General features: G+C 47.5%; 1 protein-coding gene and 1 pseudogene across 4 annotated transcripts in view; both read right to left on the minus strand.

Annotated features, from left to right (window-relative positions):
• Nucleotides 1-7,156, minus strand: part of Scara3 (scavenger receptor class A member 3) — a 59,475-nt gene extending 52,319 nt beyond the window's left edge. For all 4 annotated transcript variants that reach the window (XM_031361686.1, XM_031361687.1, XM_031361685.1 and 1 more), the window contains exon 1: nt 6,885-7,156. In XM_031361686.1, the coding sequence (XP_031217546.1) occupies nt 6,885-6,891 (7 nt within the window). In that variant the 5' untranslated portion in view covers nt 6,892-7,156. The remainder of the gene's footprint in view (nt 1-6,884) is intronic.
• Nucleotides 7,157-15,052: 7,896 nt separating this feature from the next.
• On the minus strand, nt 15,053-16,452 carry LOC116084853 (annotated as a pseudogene).
• Nucleotides 16,453-21,766: the final 5,314 nt, after the last annotated feature.

Here is a 21,766-nt window from a genome sequence, read left to right on the forward strand (position 1 = left end):
GTCCTTGCTGCCTTTCCTGTGACACTATCCTTCTCAGAGCCCCCTTGTCTTGTAACACAGTGGCAGTGCCCTCTGTGTGCCAGGGATCCTGTGCATGTGGCAAGGAGGAGTGACCAGCACGAGGCACACTCCGACATACACTAAGGGGAGCAGCCACTCTGGGTAGTGCTATTTTCCCAAACTCAATCGCAGCTGTCATCCATTACCACATCCCAACCCCCATCACCCTCAGGACTAATTTCCAACTTCCAAGAAATCCTTTTTACAAAGTGTGTCCACAGAACATGGTTCCAAAACATCCTTTGTGGGGGAAAAAAAAAAGCTCTTAGCAAATATTTCAAAAAGTTTGAGGGAAGAAGGACGGCATTTAAATGGATGTTTAATTTTGTGTTTCTCAGACTGACTTGACCTCAGAACTTCCGGTCAATCTGGAAAAACATGCATTGAGTATTCCTATGGAGTGGGGACTCAGAGGTGCCCCATGTTGGAGAACGACGACGTTTTGAATCATACCAGCACTCGGCTGGGTTACTTCTTCACACTCTGCCATGCCTGTGAATGGAACGACACTGAGGTTTGAAGGTTCTCAGTTGAAATCTGCAGGTCTCAAGCTGCAGGCTGGCTACAGCTCAGACTGCCCGCTCTCTGGAGCATGATTGCCATTCCTCCTGCACGAAAGGCCTCCAGCTTCTCTCTTGGCACCCTGCCTCCGTGCTTTCCCCAATCTCCACCACACTAATCCTGTACTTCTGCACGTTACCCACCCACAACCCATCCAGCAGCTTAGCACTGGGTCAGAGAGACCATAGCTCCCTTCTGGGGGTGGGGGAGGTGCTGTCGGTGGGGTAAGAGCCTGTTTTCTCTGTGCTGTGGAAGACTTCCCCCACCCAAGACAGCAGAAGTTCTGAGAAGACCAACCACACTTGAATCCCAACTCCTTTATCTTCCACTGGCTCCCTTAAAACATCTGCATCTCACTCAAACAAGCACAAGGGAACAGGATGGGTGGGGGTGGGACAGGGAGGGACCCATGTGTATTTAGAGCAGACAGTGTTCAGTCAGCCATATGCAAATGAACATAGTCTGTCCCTTTGACCTCGTATCCCTCCTAGGAGCTTTCCTAAGAGGATAATAAGTTCACAGCCAACAAAAGTAACCATCAAGGGCTGGAGAGATGGCTCAGCGGGTAAGAGAGCGACTGCTCTTCCGAAGGTCGTGAGTTCAAATCCCAGCAACCACATGGTGGCTCACAACCATCCATAGTGAGATCTGATGCCTTCTTCTGGAGTGTCTGAAGACAGCTACAGTGTACTTACATATAATAAATAAATGAATCTTTAAAAAAAAAAGTAACCATGGAGTTCACTGAACCATACTGTAATAAACCTGAGTAGAAATATGGATAGCCTCAAATACCCTTGAATAAGAGTTTGATTGAACTATTGTAGAATTATATTATAGAACATTGCAAACAATGAAAAATGTAGGTTAATATTTATTACCTAGGGAAAATGTATGCATCCTCTACCCTCCCTCCCCCAGCCCCTAACATACACACATCCCACCCCAGGAGCTGAGGATGGAACTCAGGGTCTTGCTCTTTCTAAGTAAGCACTCTTATCACTGAGCTAAGTCCCCAGCCCCACCCCCTCATTTTGCATCCTTTAAAACATTTTTTTAAAAATATGGATAATGCTGGAGACTGAATCCAAAGCTCTACAAATGTCAAGTACAAGTTCTGTCATGAGCCCACACCCCCCCACACACTATCTTTTGTTAACTTAACAAACTACATGTAGAGCTGGTGGGATGGCTGAGTGTGTAAAGGTACTTGGTGCCAATCCTGGTTATTCCAAATTAAATCTCTGGAACCCACCTGATGGCCAGAGAGAACGAACTCCCAAAGTTGTCCTCCACCTTCTACATGTGAGCTATGGTATGCAGACTATAAAACACACTGCTTACCCCACCAAAAAATAAAGTTTACAACGTAAAAATAGCAAAACTGTGGCAAGACAGAGTAATATGGATAGCATCTTCGTATCTTTGTTGGGGAAAGGTCGATATACACGATATATTCAGCATGTCTGGCTACTTGTCAGCTCTGGGGTGTTGGATTTCCTAAGTGCTGTACTCCCCTCCCCCTTTCTGAAGTTTTTGAATTTATGAACTAACTAAGCATATGTCCAAGTCTTCTGGATGCTTCTTCACTCCTTTGACAAGGTCTCCCACTCTTCCTCTGTCACCTTGTTCCCACTCTTTCCCCTTTCTGTCTGTCCCTCTGTCTTCCAATGACTGCTGGCCATCTCTTCAGGCCCAGCCTCATTGCTCCTCCTGACACTCTCCCACCAAGGCCTCTGCACCTTCCCCTCATTCTCCTCAATGCAGCCCTGTTGGGGTTGACCTTGTGCGTTGTGTACTCAGTTGCTGAATTCTGTGCCCCAAGATCAAGTTGCAGCCTGGACACAGACGTCATATTGATCAATGTGCAGAAAAGAATGCTCGCCAATAATCTCTGATGGGTAATAAAAGGCGAGAGCCTGCGCCTGGGCTTGGTAAAATTACACCACAGCCCAGCCTCCACAGTCTACCGATCCCCTCAACTCCCATCTCTTCCCTCCTCTCACCTCCATCCCTACTTCTTTGCCTGTGTTCTAAACCGTGCCTTGAGGCTCCATCATAAGCTTGCTTCCTCTTCCCTCTAAAAGTAGAGATTTCCCAACATAGTATCAAGTTGTAAGAGGATGAGCCTAGTGAGATCTGTCAAATGTGCCTTTTTCTGACAAGCCCCTCAGGCTCTCCAAGAACCTGGCATCTAACATTGGGTCAATACATGTTCACTAAATAGAAGCATGCATTTTTATCCACTTCTTGGGCTCTGTTCTGAGGATACCATGGTGTGATTCTTGATTTAAAAGCTCTCAGCCCAGTGTGTGTTGAAGGTTAACACATATACAATAAACATGTATTGCGAGCTCTCTTGAGTGTCAGGGAATGGACAGAGAGAATGCTTCTGAATCCCCATATCCTAATACCTTCCTGAGGCATCATCCAGGCTACTTGATGAGGGGACTAAGGCAGTGGAGTACAGTGGTGAGGCCAGTCAGTGCTCGACTGTGATAACCTCACATACACATATACACATCACACAGATACACACATACAGACATACACACATTCACATACACATACATAAACACACACATGCACACACAGCCCCCTTACAATACTCACACATACACACACTGCACACACACATACACACATGCACACAGATATGCACACACATGTACATAATCACACACACACAAACATACACACACATGCACATGATGCACACATACACATACAACATACACACACATGATACACACATATACACACACATACACAACACACACACACACACAGAAGGCACAACATAATTGAATGCAGATGGAGTATATGCAAGAGGTCAGACCCCCCTGGATGCCAATTCTAACACCCAGGCCAGCTGTGGGTTCATGGAAACTGCCAAACCATCCATCCACCAGCGCCCATTGTAAAGAGCTTTTTCCTCTTTCACAAATTAGCTCAGAGATGTGAATCTTTTGGCCTTAAAGTTACCCCAGATGGATAGCAGGGTAACAACCTGGGATAGTTTGAAGCTGATGTCTGTGGCTTCTGAATCAGTTGATGGCTCTTTTCACCTTTGTGCAGTTAGCTCCTTGTTTTTGACCCTAGTCTCCTTTCTGAGCCCAGAGTTCTGGGGATGGAGGGCGTAGCCTGCTGCCTCATGAATAAACAACCATTTCCAAGGCAAGCTGAGGAGTGGCCTCCACAGTGCAAATCAGTTCTCAAGCCTTTTGGCCAAAATCAAATGTCAATCACAGGACTGTGTTTTTGTTTTACTAACTTATTTTTATTTTATACATGTAGGCAAAGCAGCCCACATGTAGGCCTGTGCACCATGTGTGTGCTTGGTGCCAGCAGAGGACAGAAGAGGGCATCAAATCTCCTGGAACTGAGTTACAGACAGCTGTGAGTCACCACGTGGGTGCTAGGAATCAAACCCCGGTGCTCTGGAAGAGCATGCATCATTCTTAACCACTGAACTGCCTTCTTCAGCCACATAGGGTGAGTTTTAGCAGCCTTCTTTCCTCCCTGCTGGCTCTTGCTCTGTGTTTCAGGCTCCTCTCTCAGTTTTGGGGACTGGCTTGCTCCTCCAGTACTGGGGAGTGGTGGAGCCTGGCTCTGAGGGACAGGGATCCACACCAAACACATGCATCCCACATCCACCACATCAGTTCTGCTCACCAAGTGGTCCTGGGGCCCAGAGCTCCCCATCCTCAGGGAGCACTAGTAAGGAGCACGGGGACCCAGAGATGGAAATGACAGAACCAGAACTGGAGAACTTATATGGGTTGCAGCTTTGGCGTCTTGTTTTCTTATTTTCACCTTTACAGCCAGTCAGGCTACTTCTGGAGGCTCTGGGAGAGCTTTCCTTTCAATCCCTGTCACAGGTGGCTGTTAATGGCTCACAAGTCAGTGAGAAACTCTGAGGTGGGCTTGTCACCAAGAGACTGGTGGCAGCTGTTTGCTCCTAGGCTTATGTGTGAGAGAGGCCAGGTGCCAGCTTACATAAAAAGACACTGCTAGCTGGGAGGCCTGGCCAGCCACTGTCAGGCAGGAACCCTGCCCCCACTCCCCATCCACACTCAGCAGAAACACCTTGGTGGCCAGAGGGGGGACCTGACACTGAGGTGCCCAACAGGCCCATCTTCTGGTCTGAGTTCTATCCTCATCATTGCTCTCTCTCTCCACAAAACATCAAATCACTGTTTGCTTTGAGCAGGGGACTGTGTTTTTTTGCCAGCAGATGTAATTGGAAGATTGGTGGGGCCTCGGAGGAGCCAGAAAAAGCAGCCTCCCTTGGGGAAAGGCCTCTTTGGAAAGTGTGCCCCTCTCCCCCTCAGGGCTGAGGGGCGCCATGCTTTTCACACTCCAGTGAGAAGAAGCTTCCCTCTGAAGATCCCTAGGCCACATATTTAGGATCTACCCTGCTCTTTCCATTATAGGAGATGGTGGCTGCTGGGGAGAGGGGGGCATGCTGGGAGCCAATTCTTTTCTCCCCTGGCAGCTCTGCCACCCCTTGAGGCCCTTGGGGTCTCACAGGAAATCATTGAGGGTTTCTGAAGAGATACCCTGAGGTTTGTGGAGGGAAGTGTTCCTGGAGTCTGGGGGAAGCGGCAAGATGGGAGCAGGGGTGAGCAGGCAGGAGCCTTAATTGCCTCAGTCCTGTCCTGGGGACCTCCTAAGGCATGTTCATCCCACACTAGCTCTTGACCCAGCACAGGCTTTCAGCCCCACCTTTGCCTCTTTATTTTATCTGCAGTGGGGTGGGTAAAAGCACTCTGAAAAGTGCAGCACCTTAGCAGTACCTGCAAGGTTCAGGGCAGCCTGTGGCCCTGTGGACTACAGTAGTATGTGTCCTCAGTAGTTTCAGAAAATAGCCTGTCCCAGGGCTACAGACAGGGGGCCAGAGCTTCAGGATGCAGCAGCTAGAAGCAGGGCCCATGGGCGAGGCGCCTTCTCATCTGCCAAGGGAACACCCCGGGGGGCTGGTGATGACGGCTTGGTTCACCCTGGTCAACCTTAGACCCTAGAGGCCATCGGAAAGCAAGGGCAGAAGGTGCCAGAGGCCGGAGGGAAAGGAACAGGAAGGCATCGGTCTCTTCTGAACCAGAGGACAGAGCGAGCCAGGGCTCAAGACCCCTCGGCTGGCAATGAGTTGTAACAGGTTGCGATTCCATTTTACTAGCTACAGAATTCCTGAGACTCCATGCAAAATGAAAGAGGAGGAGGGGAGAATCCTTGTTTAAAACATTATGCATCTCACAATTCCATCACGGACCAAGGGTGGGTCCTCTGGGAGTACTGAACACGCAGCACACTCAGAGCCCACAAGTCAAGAGATTTGCCTGCGAGGCCCTTTCTTCTTGAATACCCAATCCTTGGATACCAAAACCACCACTGCTCCAGGTGAAGCAGGCTTGACAAATGGGGCCTGGCCTCCCCGTCACAACTGTTACTTCTCAGCAACACCTGAGAGTGCAGCTTTGGAGCTCTGAACACTATCCCAAAGGTCCTCTTAGGAATTAGAGGTGGTGAAGTTCTCCCTGGGCTGATAGGGGAGAGTTACCAAAAGGCACCAAGAGCATCCCAAACCTCACGACCCAGAAGGGAGTTCTTCAGGACCCAGGAGGAGCAGCTTGGAATCAAGAAGGGCTTTTTTTTTTTTTATTTCCATTCCAAGTCTGTCTGGCCATTAGGGCTTGCTCAGTTGCTCTGTCCCCAAGTCAGAGGTCAGGGAGTGTCAGACAGGATTCAGACCTTAGGAAGGGAAGACTCAGTGGGGCTCTGACTGGTATGATTGTCTTGAGGGGAAGGGGACAGAGTAGGTGAAAGAGATGCAGCTTACACCTGGCTAGGGTCTGCGGGAGCCTCTGGAATGGAACCTCAGCTGCGATCCATGCCAAGCATCCTTCTGTGCTCACTGGGGAACCAGATCAGAATCCTGTCTGGACTTTAAATTTGTTTTAAGGGGTGAGCAATGGCGGTGAGGCCGGCGCTGCAAAGGGCCCTGTGTGATGGTTCACTCTTCCTCTCTTCTTCTCTTTCCCAGGACTTAGGGCTCTTCCTGTCCCCTTCCGACACCCTCTCCCCCCATCCCTCCTTACTACCTCTTCAGGGATAGTTGTTTTTTTTTATTTTTTATCAAGGGTCCTGACCTGCAACTGTCTACTCTGGGGACTTATACAGCCCAGGCACCAGATTGCCCCGGCCCTGCCCGTGTCTTGGGAGGAAGGATGGATGTTCTCTCTGCTCCCAGGGAGTCTGCTTACCTTTCATGGTCCTTTCTGCGCGGGCCTCTGCAGGGCCCCGCGGCGCTCGAGTAGCCTTGGATGGAGCGGGAAGCCGGGGTCCTCCCCAGGCACCAACCGCCTCCCCTAGGTGCGGCCCGCGGGTCTGGGGCTTGCGCGGGGACACATGCGGCTCTGTGCCCCTGCTCAGGCGGCGTAGCAGGAGGAGGATCCCGGGGGTCGCAGGCTGGGGACGCCACGCTGCCCGCCGGAGCCCGGCGAGCTGTGTTGCCCCGCGCCCGCAGTCCTGGCCTCGCGCGCATCCCTCCCCCCCGCCTCCCGCCCTCCCTCGTCGTCACCGCTTGGGCCCCGGCCCAGATCAACTTCCTTGATATTTTCAAAACTGCCGCTGCCGGGGCCCTTTGTGCCCCTAGTGCGCGGCAATGGGTGCGCGGGAGGGTTCGCCACACCGGGGGATAGCGTGGTTACCATTGTGGTGGGCGGGGACCGGGACCCTGGATTTGAGCGCTGCATAGGTCCCTTGCCCATCTATAAAGCAGAGAGACTGGGAGGAGTAAGAATTCTTGGGCAGCAGCCTTCTGCCAACTGTTGATTTTGCTCTGGTCTGTGCTCTCCACATCCGTACACCTCTGCACTGCACGCATCCTCTTAACCTGGTCGACTCTATTTAACACTTTTTGCTTGCTATGGTTCTGCCACTGCCGATTTCAGTAATGTTGAATTTCTTGTCTGCAAGGGAGAACTGGGCCCTGGGCACTCCCAAGTCCTGCTACATGTTGCTGGGCCACTGATGATGTAAAGGACACTAGAGGGAAAGCCACCTCAGACTCGAAGTTGATTCTTGTCATAAAAACCCCTTGGTGTGCCATTTTGCATTTAGTGAGCATAGGTTAACCACACATTCACCGGTCACCTCCCAATTTCTAGATCCTGCCCCAAATTCTGGGAGACGGTGAAGAACGCTTGTCAGTAAGGACCAGAAAGCCAGCAGTCAAGCAACAAAACGGAGAAGCGGCAGACATTATGACAGTAAAGGGCAGGAACTCCAGAGGGAGGACAACCCAACCTGGTCTCCTGGTTGAAGATGGAGACTGGAGACGGTGGTAACATCAAGATTAACACTAAGGAAGCCAATTGGTGGAGGAGAGCTGGAAAATCCTACGCCCCATTCCTCACACCCCCTATTCCCATACCCCCATCCCCTGACCACCACCTGGGCTCCCTGACACAGGGGGGAAGTTGTGTTATGTAAATGACCTCCTGATCGTTGGAGGGCGGGGGAAGGAGCTTTTCCTTTTTTTTTTTTTTTTTTTTTTTTAAAGCTCTATTTCTAACATGTGTCCTGTTGCTGTTCTTTACTGCTTCTGGACTCACACCCACCCCTGTAACACTCTGATTGCTAACAGCCCTGCTGTCTACTCTGCCCCTGCATGTCTTCCCCAGTTAAGGCTGGAATAAAGCGCTGAGGGGTGAGGGAGGGGGAAGGGAAGGAAGAGACTGCTCTTCGCCCAGCAGACCAGAGAGAGCAAAGCTCCATTGCAGTCGCTTGGCTTTGGCTTTGCCCTGGGAAGTTCATAGTTTGGGAAATGTGCACCCCAACTACATCAGCAGAATCACACTAACCGGAGGGAGGGAGTCTGGGTTTCTGAAAATCATAGCCTGTATGGGGGGGGCACTTCTTTGGAGGCACCTAGTAGACATTCCTGTCTGTCTTAGGGTTTCTATTCCTGCACAAACATCATGACCAAGAAGCAAGTTGGAGAGGAAAGGGTTTACTTGGCTTACTTTCACATGGCTGTTCATCACCAAAGAAAGTCAGGACTGGAACTCAAGCAGGTCAGAAAGCAGGAGCTGATGCAGAGGCCATGGAGTGATGTTCCTTACTGGCTTGCTTCTCCTGGCTTACTCAGCCTGCTCTCTTATAGAGCCCAAGACTTCCAGCCCGGGGATGGCACCACCCACAAGGAGGCCTACCCGCCTTGATCACTAATTGAGAAAATGCCCCACAGCTGGATCTCATGGAGGCACTTTCCCAACTGAAGCTCCCTTCTCTGTGATAACTCCAGCCTGTGTCAAGTTGACACACAAAACCAGCCAGTACACTGTCCATCAAAAGAAACTCATCTTGGTAGTCGCCCCGTTATTAGCTTGTTTGATCCCCTGTATTAGTTACTTTCCTTGTTGCTGTGATGAAATAGGGATAAAGCAGCTTAAGGAAAAGTGGGTTTGTTTGGGCTCCTAGGTTGAGCACACAGTCAATCACAGAGGGATATAGAGCACTGGCTCCTCCAGCAGTGGCCACTGGAAGGTGAGGCATCTGGTCATTGGAAGCATCCTATCACATGCAAGCACTGTGTCCACCCAAGAAGCAGGGAGAGCTGGATGCGGGCACTTAGCTCAGTTTCTCTTTCTTTCCCTTTTTGTTCCATCCAGGATCCCAGGCCCTGGGATGATGCCACCCACATTTGGGGTGGTTCTTCTGGCCTCAATTAAACCTCTCCAGACACACCCTTACAGACACCCACAGAAGTGTAATTCTTGGATGATTCTAGGTCCTGTCAAGTTAGACAAGATTGACCATCACACTCATTTAGCCATCCTGAGAAGTAAACACCACCATTGTCTCCAGGGAAAGGCTTAACTATGGTATATGTAGCTTGTGAGTAAGGTGGGAATGGTGGGATTAGAACCTGGGCAGGCTAAATCCAATACTTGTTAAAATATGGTGGAAAGTGCTTAGATATTTGTGGACAGAATGAGTTTCTAAAGGAGCCCTTCATTTTATCCATGTTTTTTTGTAGCTGGTGGGCAGATGGCCTCACCTTTGCATGAAGGAGCATGAAACCTCTCCCAGGGCCTTTCTAGGTCTGAGGATATTTACATCTTGGATATTGTTCTGATCGTGCAAGGGCCCTCATCACCCCTGAGAGTTGATGTTTCCAGTGCAGATAGACCCTGGGTGAGCACAGAAGGACAAGGGCTGACCCCTGAGGACGCAGAAGATATTCCATGCTCCAAACCGACTCTGGGGAGAAGAACTCGGCTTGTGGAGTGATGGGGAGTTAGCCTAGAGCAGGAGCCGAAGATCTGTGTGATTGAGAGTGAGGAAAAGAAGACCCAGCAGGAGCAGAGCCTTGACACAAAGCAAGAGGAGAGCATGGGGTCTAACAGAGTCCACACCAGCCCTTGGGTGACCACTTTCAGCTGTGAGTTCAGGCATTTTCTACTCACAGCTAGAGGCGGGTGCTCCCAGGTCAGCTGGAACTCCTCCCACCAAACATGAGCCTTCAAGGTCATTGGGAGAGCTCAGAGGTGAGAGCAGAGGTTTGCAGCAGCTAGAGAGGGGAGGGGAAACTATTTGGTACCATTTTCATTCTAGCTGTGTCAGGCTTAAGATTGCTGCATGAGAACACACATACACACACACACACACACACACACACACACACACACAGAGAGAGAGAGAGAGAGAGAGAGAGAGAGAGAGAGGTTATACCTGCATTGAAAGTCAAGGGAGATGTCCAAAAGCAAAAGCCCTCTGCAGGGAGAAATATAACCATGATGGTAGATGTACCAGGGGTTTATGAAGATGGGGAGCCCAGTGCCCTGAGAGGTATTCCCAAGCCCCCAATTTCAAGTTTTTCAGAGGGTTCTACGGACTCCAGTTTTATTCTGCTTGAGGCAAAAACTTATCCTCAGTTTTCCTGCAGGCTGCTATGCTTCTCGCTGCTTCCGGTTCACTGAGACCCCAGTGCTCACCCCTGTCTTGCACACTTCCCACCCTACATGGGGGAGGGGCCCTCTGGCAGTGTTTCCACTTTTCCTGCTACCTGTCAAGGAAGCCTCACCGTCAGAAGTCTCTCCCTTCCTCCTGATTGCCACACAGAGCAGTGTTCCCACATTCACAGTCTCTTCGACTTGTGCAATGAACACTGTCAATGGATGCTACTCAGAGCTCTGCAGAGAACCAATAGGACGTGCATCTAGCTGCCCAACTTTATGCTCAGGGGATGGGTCCCCAGATCTTCCGTGGATGCCTGAAACCATAGACAATACAAACCACAGTTATACTATGTTTGTTCCATAGTATATAGACTTATACTATGACTTATGACAAACTAAACTATAACATAGACTTATGATAAAGCTTAACTTATGAGTTAGACATAGTAAGAGACTAACAATAAGCACAGTAAAGTGGAACACATCTTAAAAATACTGTGTTTAAAGTTATGTGAGTGTGGCCAGTTCCGCTCAAGGTACCTGATCACATTGTGTGTGCACTAATGGGTATGTAAGATCCATGTCATGAATGTGCTGGGCAAAGGCCTGAGGGTATAAAAATGCCATAAAGATCACAAGACTGTTAACTAAAAGTAAATAATAACAATAGTAGTTTAAGATGCTTGCAGACATATTACACACCTAAACAGGAGAAGAGATTATAAAAATGTAATTACCCAAAATAAAATGTAGACTAAATGCAATTACAATTATCTCTTTTTCAACTGGGCAATGTCATTTTTAGATTCATACAATTTCACATGCAAAAACTGAAAAATCTTTTAAAGGAAAAAAAAATCTATGTAATTAAAACAATGTATTCTACTGGGCGTGGTGGCTCACGCCTTTAATCCCAGCACTTGGGAGGTAGAGGCAGACAGATTTCTGAGTTCAAGGCCAGCCTGGTCTACAGAATGAGTTCCAGGACAGCCAGGGCTACACAGAGAAACCCTGTCTCGAAAAAACCAAAACCAAACCAAACCAAGCCAAATCAAAACAAAACAATGTATTCCACACAAGTAAAAAAAGAAACATCTCACACACACACACACAGACACATGCATAGACACACACACACACACACACACACACACACACACACACACACACACACACACAGACCAGGCAGAGGTCAGGTCAGGTTCATTCTGAAGCTGGAGACAAGTGGATGTTCATGGTCCCTGCTGGGCCAGAGGCCACGTGGAAGCCTAGCACCCGTGCTCCCACTGACTCTGAAGGGCAAGGAAGCTATCAATGTCAGCAGACACACAGTTGAGGAAAAGGAACCAAAAAGGGCTTCTGTAACAACCCCTACCTCCCCAAAGTAATAGCCTAGAGAGGAAACCATCAAAGAGAATTTAACAAACTAAACTAACTACAAAACAAAACAAAACAAACAACAAAGAAACAAAAAACTGAGATGAAGGATACAGGCAGAGAAGGACTCAGCTTCCCTGGAAAGGCTGGCCACTAGGAGTTTGACAATGCTTTAGTGAAAAACACAAAAGTGTCTATGGACAACACAAAACTGACTTCATTTCTCCCCCACCTCGTCCTCCTCCTTTTCTTCCTCCTCCTCCTCTTCTCTGTGTGTGCAGGGCAGATATGGGAGGACTGGGTAGTGAGTACCATTGGGGTACATGATGTAAGATTCCCAAAAAGCAATAAGAATATTATTTAAAAAAAAAAAAAAAAGCTAGTGAGCTTGAGCACTGGCCTTTAGCTCTCTGCTTCATGACCGGGGATGTAAAATTGCTTTAACCTGCTATTGCTGTGACTTCTCCACACAATAGACGATACCCTCAAGCTGTGAGCAAAGCAAGCCCTTTCTCCTGTAAGTTGCTTTTGTCAGGGGATTTGACCATAGCAAGTGGAAAAGTGAGACCAGTTTCTCTGATAATAATGTTACATATTAGGTCACTAGTCTAGAATAAATTAAGCTAGTCCCCACTCACTCTCTCATACCCACCCCCCACTCCCACCACACACACTTATACACCGAGTCAGATGCAAAGATTTCATTTTGGTTAGATATATAGAAATACAAAAATATCACAGTAGAAGCTGAATGAAAATGAGAATAGCTTTGAGTGGAAGAAAGAAATTCTGAAACAAGACAGGAAACCCAGAGACCAAAGAAAAAGATAAACACATTTACTTGCATTACAATTTGAGAAAGTCTCTACAACCAAAGGAAAAAAATAAATAAATGGCAGCTCGCTGGAAAGGGGGCTTAAGCCATGGCTTGGGGGGTTAAAAGCACTCGCTGTTCTTCTTGATTCAAGTTTAGATCACAGAACTCATGTCAAGCAGCTGACAAACACCCAGTTCCAGGGCCTCTGGAACCCTCTTCCACCTCTGTAGGTACACAACACATGCTCAAACATGCAAGACAAGTAAACAAAGATTAAAAATACTTTTTAAAAGAAAGAAAATTAGCTGGGTGGTGGTGGTGCACGCCTTTAAGCCTAGCACTTGGGAGGCAGAGGCAGGCAGATCTCTGAGTTCAAGGCCAGCCTGGTCTACAGAGTGAGTTCCAGGACAGCCAGGACTATACGGAGAAACCCTTTCTTGAAAAACCAAAAAAAAAAAAAAAAGAAAGAAAAAGAAAATTTAGAACGCACAAAAGATTACTTTCTTTGTTTATTCAAAAACTCTTAAAATTGATAGGAAAACACAAATAACTTGTTCAAATAAATGGACAGCCAAGAAACAGAAAATGCCTGCTTCTTTGTCTGTTTCTCTGTCTCTATCTGTCTTTCTCTGTTTCTCTGTCTCTGTATGTCTTTGTCTCTCTATATTTCTCAGTCTCTCTGTGTGTCTCTGTCTCTGTGTATCTCTGTCTCTGTGTCTCTGTGTCTCTGTCTCTGTCTCTCTGTCTCTCTGTCTCTCTGTCTCTGTCTCTGTCTCTGTCTCTCTCTCTCTCTGTTCTTTTCATGAGGCAGGGCCTCATTCAAACCTGACCTTGCTATGTAGGCCAGGCTGGGCTCAAACTCATGATGCTAGCAGGCACCACTGCTCTTGGTAGAAGATGTTAGTTTTCAGCTCACCAAATTGGCACATCCAAAGGACAGTATCTCTCGTGATGGTCCTGTGGGAAGAGGCAGCTCTAGAGAAGCTAAAGTCACAGAAATCCTTTGGGGAAAGTGAACAGACAATGCCTTAAGAATGACAGCAGACACACAGGACAGGCTGTCATGCCCTCCACTCATGTGCCATGGGCCACAAACAACAACTCCTACACACCTAGTGAATGCATGCACACACCACACAGAGAGATTAAAAACAAAGCAAAAGAATGAGTTGTTTGTTTTATCTGTCAGTATCTTCACATTACTGGAAGCAACAAGGGCATCAAGAAATTCAGAGACACATAGAAGGCTATGATTTTTGACATTAGATGAGTGGTTCTCAACCTGTGGGTCACTACCTCTTTGGGGGGTTTACGTATCAGATATTCTGCATATTATGATTTATAGTGGTAGCAAAATTACAGTAATGAATTAGCAATGAAAATAATTTTATGGTTGGGGGTGGTCACCACAACATGAAGAACTGTATTAAATGGTTGGAGCATCGGGAAGGTTGAGGACCATTGGCTTAGACAGACAAAGTTGGAGTAAGAAAATGATTGGAAAGGATATATTGAGGTTTACCATGGGATGCTCCGCAGCCTCCAGAAGTATGGGTAAGACCTTCCTCTGCACTGGCTCAGAGAGATGTCTATGACAGGACCTTAGGTGGAAGAGAGCAAGTTGCATATGATTTAATACATATATATTTATTTTTATCTTATGAGCATTTGTCTGCATTTATGTACATGTAACATGTGTGCAGTGCTACGTAGGGATCACCTGGAACTGGAGTTGCAGGCTGTGAGCTGTCCCGAGTGCTAGAGACTGAACTTAGGTCCTCTGCCAGAGTACTAAGTGCATGCTGTTAACTGCTGAGCAATCTCTTCAGTGCCTTTAATACTAATTTGTATTTCATTTCTACACCTTTATTTCTCCATGTAAAGAGTAGGGAAAGGAATAAAATAAAGATGGCACAATTCACACACACACACACACACACACGTTTGGGGTTAGGAAAGGGGGCTGGTAAGTAGACAGAAGAGGGGTCTCCACTACAGCAAGATGCTCCCATCTCTCTCAATATGAACAGGAGCAACCAGCCCTTCCTTTCAGGCTGCTGTCCTGCCCAACTTGTACTGCCCCAGCCCCTTGGGAGGTGGACAGAGATGTCTTTCTAGGCTACAGAGAGGAGGAACTGAACTATGCTGGGGGGGAGGGTCAGACCATGCATGGGGAGTGACAGTCGTTGGCCCCCACCACCTCCCTAAGGGAGGTAGCTTTGTGGGGGTTGGGAGTGGACACCAGAGGCCCATAATGCTTCTATTTCCAGCATCAGGCAAGAAATAGAACAGTCAGAGTCTCCTGGGAGAAGTACATGACATCCACATCCTGGGTCAGCTTCTCTAGGATGGGCTTGACTTCACTCTGCAGGGTGCTGTTGTCAAGAATGGGTCCTATCTTTCATAGTGACAAAGCAAACATTGGCGACTGGGTCCCCAGCCATACAAAAAACTGTGGGCAACATGTGTTTTGTGATGATACCCTGCTCACAGACCTCGGACAGCACATGGATGCAGAAGAGTGTAGTCATGCGATGCGAATAGTTAGAATCTCGAAACATGGCTAAGACCTTGGGGACAATAATGGCACGGGCCCACTCCTTTCCAAACTTCTCCACTAGCTTCCTGAGGTTGCTGGTGGCAGCCTCTCGGGTAGCATAGACACGATCCACTAGCCAGGCCATACACAAAGAGTTGAGTTTCTCATCAATAAATTCCACACCGAGCTGTCCAGCCAGAGGCATGTACTCAATGATGGCCAGCCACACTTTCTACTTGACACACTCAACTAGTTCTACAATGGCAGGGACGAAGAGAGCTGCCAGATGCCAATCATCTTGTTCATGTGATCTCTGTGTTGGAGATGATGTTCATCTCAGAACACTCAGGACACTCAGGACATTCATCCTTCAGCTGAGCCAAGAAAAGGGGCAAGAGGTGTTTGATGGTGTTGTCTTTGCCCAGAATGGGAGAGATGACCATGATGACGGAAGCCAGTGCTGACTTGACATGCTGGGTGGCATCTAACACAAGCTCCTCTATGCAGGGCAAGATCTAGGTCATGATCACATTCTCCTGGCAGTCAGCTGAGAGATTTTCACAGAACTCTTCGACCTTACAGTAGGCTGTGGCCCTCATCTCAGCCTTACAGTCCTTCATCAGGTTCTGGAAGGCAGGCACCAGATCTGTCTTGGTGACCTCAGTCCCACTGTCTTCTGAAGCTCTGTGAACTTGTTAGCTAATACGTATTGAACACTTGTTTCTCAGCAGCCTGTCTCAAGGTGGGCATCACTAAGGCCTTCAGGTCCTCCTGGGGCAGAAGCTGAACGGTGTTCGCACATGCCTCCACTGCCAGCAACTGCGCTGACTCCTGCTCATCAGAAGCCAGGTTAGCCAACACAGGGATGATCTCACTGTTGACACTGTCCAGCTCCAGCACCTTAGCAAACACCCCGAGCTTGGAGGCGGCGGCCTCGCCGCACCCCCATTCGTCTGAGCACAGGTTCCGGAAGGACTGTGGAAGTTCTGCCTTCATAGCACTGGATAGTCAGCATCCTCATTGCAGAGTTCATCTATGAGCATCACAATGGGGTAGAGTGAATCGTCTCCATTGGCAGCTGGCATCTTGGCTCCTTGGCATTTCTTTTGAAAAAGAAGAGAAAGGGGCAGCAATCTATTTTTTTTGCTTACATGTTTGTTTGTAAACACACATACTACTCTAGAAGCATGAAATTCAGAAAGAAGCTGACAGTGAAACAGAGGGAGACTAGATACCGACTATGAATTAATCTCTTCCCTTAAGTCTTTGTGGGAATGTGGAGCCAGCAATGTCTGTGTCCGTGTCTCCAAGCCACAGGTCAGCTTACATCAGTGTGAGGAACACAGTATTGTACAACATCATACAAAAGTGAGCAGAGACAGGGCCCGTGAAATCACAAACAGAAAGTGTTTGCTGCCGTTCCACCTGGTCACCCAAACAGGTGTCCTGTATTTATTCTAAAAGCCACACAGAAAGACAAAATGGAACATGTTTGGGGTAGGGATGAAGAGAGTGAGGTATTTGGCATCCTATGAGAGAAGGAGGTTGAAGGAAACATGGGTAAGATCAGATACAATTTGGGTTTTCAGCTGTTTGAAGAGTTGGCTTGTAGAAGAAAGGACACTATATTGCATATTGTTTTAGGAATAAGACATAGGAGGCGTTGTTTGGAGGAAACTGCAGGAGCTTCAGCCAGAGTGAGTAAATGCCTGCTAGAGGTCTTCTGTGTCCCCTTACCCCATGCTGTCTGTAAAGAGAGTAACACCACGCACTACGATGTAGAGAGATCAAACACAGTAAATTTGCAAGTTGTGTTTCCAAACTGTGGCTACTTTTACATATATATGTGTGTATTTATGTATGCATGTATATATAACATATTGATGCATTAATTGAATATGTATCAATATAAGATATATTATGTATATGTGGTGGTTTGAATATGCTTGGACCAGGGAGTGGCACTATTAGGAGGTGTGGCCTTGTTAGAAGAAGTGTGTCATTGTGTGGGTGGGTTTGAGACTTTCTTTCTAGCTACCTGGAAGACAATCTTTTCTTCTGGCTACCCTTGATCAATATGTAGAACTCTCAGCTCCTTCTCCAGCCTAGACACTGCCATGCTTCCTGCCTTGATGAGAATGGACTGAAGCTCTGAACCTGTGAGCCAACTCCAATTCAATATTGTCCTTTGTAAGAGTTACCTTGGTCATGGTGTCTCTTCACAGCAATAGAACCCTAAGTAAGGCAGTATATATTAACTATATATGTATTTAGATGCTGTGACAGATTAAACCAATTCTCTCTGCCGGGGAGGCCTCAGCTATTGTTAGTTTTAGTATAATTTAATTAAAAATTTTAAACAGGGTCTTCTATATCTCAGGCTAGCCTCAAACTTGTTATATAGCTAAAGATGATCTTGAAATCTGGTTTCTCTTGCCTTTGCCTCCTGAGAGCTGGGTTCTAGGCATATGCCATCACAACTGGGGTACGTGGTTCTGGGAATTGTACCAAGATCCTCATGCATGCTAGGCAAGTCTGCCAGCTAAGCTACATCCCCTGTCCTCGTTGGTAATATTTAGAGTTACCAAGTAATTATTTTGGTTAGCCATTGACTGGTTCCACTGCAAAGTACAGATAGGAAGTAATAACTGGGGTCTGAGTCACTGTAGAAGTCTTGATTTGAAGCAGATTTGTGGATCAATTTTTTTCAAGGCTCATTAGCTTAACATTTGGAGATAAAGGCTGTGGCTGAGAAGTTTCAAAGTGAAATCCAGAAAGCATAGCCTGTCCACAGCACGAGGAAAGCTAAAGATGGTTTAAGGAGCATCATCGTAGCCGGGCGGTGGTGGCGCACGCCTTTAATCCCAGCACTTGGGAGGCAGAGGCAGGTGGATTTCTGAGTTCGAGGCCAGCGTGGTCTACAGAGTGAGTTCCAGGACAGCCAGGGTTATACAGAGAAACCCTGTCTCGAAAAACAAACAAACAAACAAAAAAACAGAGGAGCATCATCTTTTTCCAGGCATGTGACAAGCAATTCAGGATTGAATAGCCACAGCCCTTTCTCCTGGGAAATCCCAGATGAGAAGGACCAACCGATGAAGCATTTCTGGACCTCATGGATGCCCAAGAAAAGATGCTACGGAACCTTTCTCAATCCTTGGCAGATTCAATTATTTATGATTTTATTATCCATGATTTCATCATGCCATTGACTTAATGTGCCCTTAAATAATTACTGCCTAAAGACTGGTTCTTAGTGTGGGCCACGGGATTCTGCTCATGCCCATTTCTACATTGTTGTTATGTTGGTAACTGAAGCTGCCTGGTTGTATGCTGAGCTCACTGAGCCAGCTAACGGCAGGGCTGTGGGGGTGTAGAGAAAGGGCACCCAGTAGACACCCAGATGCAAAGGCATTTGGGTAGCCAGAGATGCTGAGCAAAGCTTAAAGGGGAAAAAAAATTAGATCCCCACAAAGCTCTGTCCTTACTCTAGAACTCATCCCCACGACCACAGAGCAAAGAAGCCAAGCCGAAGCCCTCAGTCACAGCTGCAAGTCCCGTGACCCAGCACCTAGCTCAAGGCTAATGGGGAGTATTTAGGATAAGGAAGTGGGTGGTATTCTGCTCTACATTGACAGGTCACTCCTGGCACTGGCAAACTCAGAGCTGAATTGGGGGGTTTCAAGAGCAGCAAGGGCAGAAGGTCAAAGCCTGGAAGTGTCTGCAGATGAAGACAAGCAAGGAGCTTCCTGTTCCAGGCCTCTAAGGGAAGTGGACCGAGTTGGCTTCAATCATAAGATGGACTCCGGGAGATATAAGTGGGATTTCTTTGTGTGGTTTTGAGCTCCAGCGAAGATGGCTTTCCTAAAGAATTAGTTGCTTGCAAGGAAAGTAGCCAGTTCTCAGGTTGGGAGCAGAGTCAACCAGGTCTTCTGCAGCTTTCCTAGACTATTGAATACCCAGGGTGGGGAGATGATGTGGTTGCTAAGGTAGATGCATGAGGATCTGAGTTGGATCCTGGCACTCATGTAAAATGTGGCCCATACTTTTTTTTTTTTAAGATTTATTTATTTATTTTATTTATGTGAGTACACTATAGCTGTCTTTGGACACACCAGAAGAGGGCATCATCAGATCTCATTACAGATGGTTGTGAGCCACCATGTGATTGCTGGGAGTTGAACTTAGGACCTTTGGAAGAACAGTCAGTACTCTTAACCACTGAGCCATCTCTCCAGACCCATGGCCCATACTTAGAACCCCAGAGCTGGGAAGGCAGAGCCAGGATCCTATGGATTGTTGGCAGCTGGTGAGTTCCATGTCAGTTCGAGAGCCTGCCTTAAGGTACAAACAGTTGGATGGCACCTTTGGAGTGACACCTGAGGTTGTCCTGTGGTCTCACACATGCACATGTATGCATTTGCACACACCCGCACATGGACACACACATGAATCAGAGGTGCATTCAAGATTTGTGTCAGTCTGCTCAAAGCTGAATCCCCAAACCTCGTGTGCTTGGGAATAGGAGAAAAGTGGACACTTGCAATGGTGGCAGAGGGATCCTTATCTCCCACTCCCCCGATGCCCTACTTCTGCTGACTAAGGCACATCCTTCTGTCTAATCTCCAAAGGAGGACTTTTAGAGACATTGCTATTGTACCCTGTGCCTACTACAGCAATGGGGAGGGAGCTGCTGATCAAAAAAAAAAAAAAAAAAAAAAAAAAAAAAAAAAAAAAAGTTACAAGGACAGCAGTGTCCATGGAAAATGTAGCTGTTACTGATTACTCTTCCTTTCTTTTTATTTTTCTTTATAAAGAAAACAAAGAGAACTTTCGGTGGGGTGGGGTGGCCAGAGAAACATTCCTCCAAGTTTCTGTTGATTGTTTTTCTGGTTAGGTATCTTCCCAAACTTGGCATTGAATCGGGTTAAGCTGAAGAAAGCCTTAGTGAGGACTCATTTCAGATTCATCTTCCCCAGACGGAAGAAACTAAGGCCCAAGGGCAGAGTGGTTTGTCGGAAGGCACTGGGTGCCTCAGGGCACAGCTGGGACTGTAGCCAGCCTTAGCCCACTTCTGACCAAGCCTAGACGTTTCCCGTAGGCTGCCCTTTGGGAACAGACCAAATCACCATAGCCTCTGGGCCTTAAGCAAATGGAAATCTGGCCCTGTGGCTGCTCCTTTATAGATACGAAAGGGAAACTCCGCTCCCGACCACACATTTCTCCTTCAAGTCAGTTTTCTTTTACAGAGTTTTCAAGGCCTGCCACCCAGACTGCATTGTCTACATTGGTTCCTCACCAGCTTGAGAGGAATGCCAGGTTCTTGCTCTGTTTCTTGATACACAGATGGTCCAGAGTCCAGAGTGGGAAGCTTGGCTTCTCCCCCAAGAAGTAGCATGGTGGGGGGTTCTAGGTTGTTCCTTCTTCCCAGAGATGCCTGTAATAGATGTTCCTGCTATCAGAAAAAAAACAAAAAAGCAAAAACAAAACAAAAAAAACAGCTAGGGAACCACTCAGCACCTCTGGACACAGAACCAACTACTTAATCAGCAGGGTTCCATGGAGAACTTCCACCATAGGCTCCTTGTTCAGAAACCAATGTGAATGCCAAGTTGGGGACAAAGTAGATTGTGTTTAAAAATTTGTATTAGTATATATTAATTATACGTAATGAGTTTAATAATGGCATAGTCATTTATATAGGCACATATATTGATTTATTCACTCTCTTCATTTCTCTTTCTTGTACTCTTCTTCCTCCCATAATGTCGTCTCTCTCTTCTCCTCTCATAAATTTCATTAGTGTTGCTCACAGGAGCATGGAGTGAAGGGTTATTTTCAGGAACATGGACACCTTACCAGTGGCTATACCCCTAAAGAAAGTAGGGTAGTATACTTGAAAATAGGTGTGAGGTTCCTAGGGCTAGAGCTAGTGAAGCCCCCACCCTGCTTGTCTGGGTCCTAAGTGCGTGGAAGCCATGCTTAAGCTCTATGCATCTCAGAGACAGGGGAGGCCTTCTGGGTTACTGATGTATGACTGTCTCATTCTTAACCCGTTTCTGTTTCCTCCATCTGTCTGCCAAGGTACCAGCAAGCAGTCCAGCGCAGCATTTAGGGAGCCAAGTACTTCGTGCACACTCTTCCCTAGTACAAAGCCATCTTCAGTGTTTCTGTTACTCTCCCAGTAAAATGGGAACAAAGACAAGGAGTGAACGATGTGAAAGATGAATGTGCAATCGGGTGGGCGTTGGGCAGTGGAATCCTGAGCCAGTTTTGGGCTGGGAGCAGGCCAGTGTAGTGTGTGGATTCCTCTTCCTGTAAGGCTCTTCTGTTGGGGCCTGGTTGTGAGGTTTTTGGTAGCTCATAGCGAATAGAGCCACCAATCTAGGGTCCCTCCGGCAACCAATGTGGTCATTTGTGATGCCCATGCGCCCCCTGGTGCCCCCC

Source organism: Mastomys coucha, unplaced genomic scaffold, assembly GCF_008632895.1.
Source record: "Mastomys coucha isolate ucsf_1 unplaced genomic scaffold, UCSF_Mcou_1 pScaffold9, whole genome shotgun sequence".
NCBI lineage: Eukaryota > Metazoa > Chordata > Mammalia > Rodentia > Muridae > Mastomys > Mastomys coucha.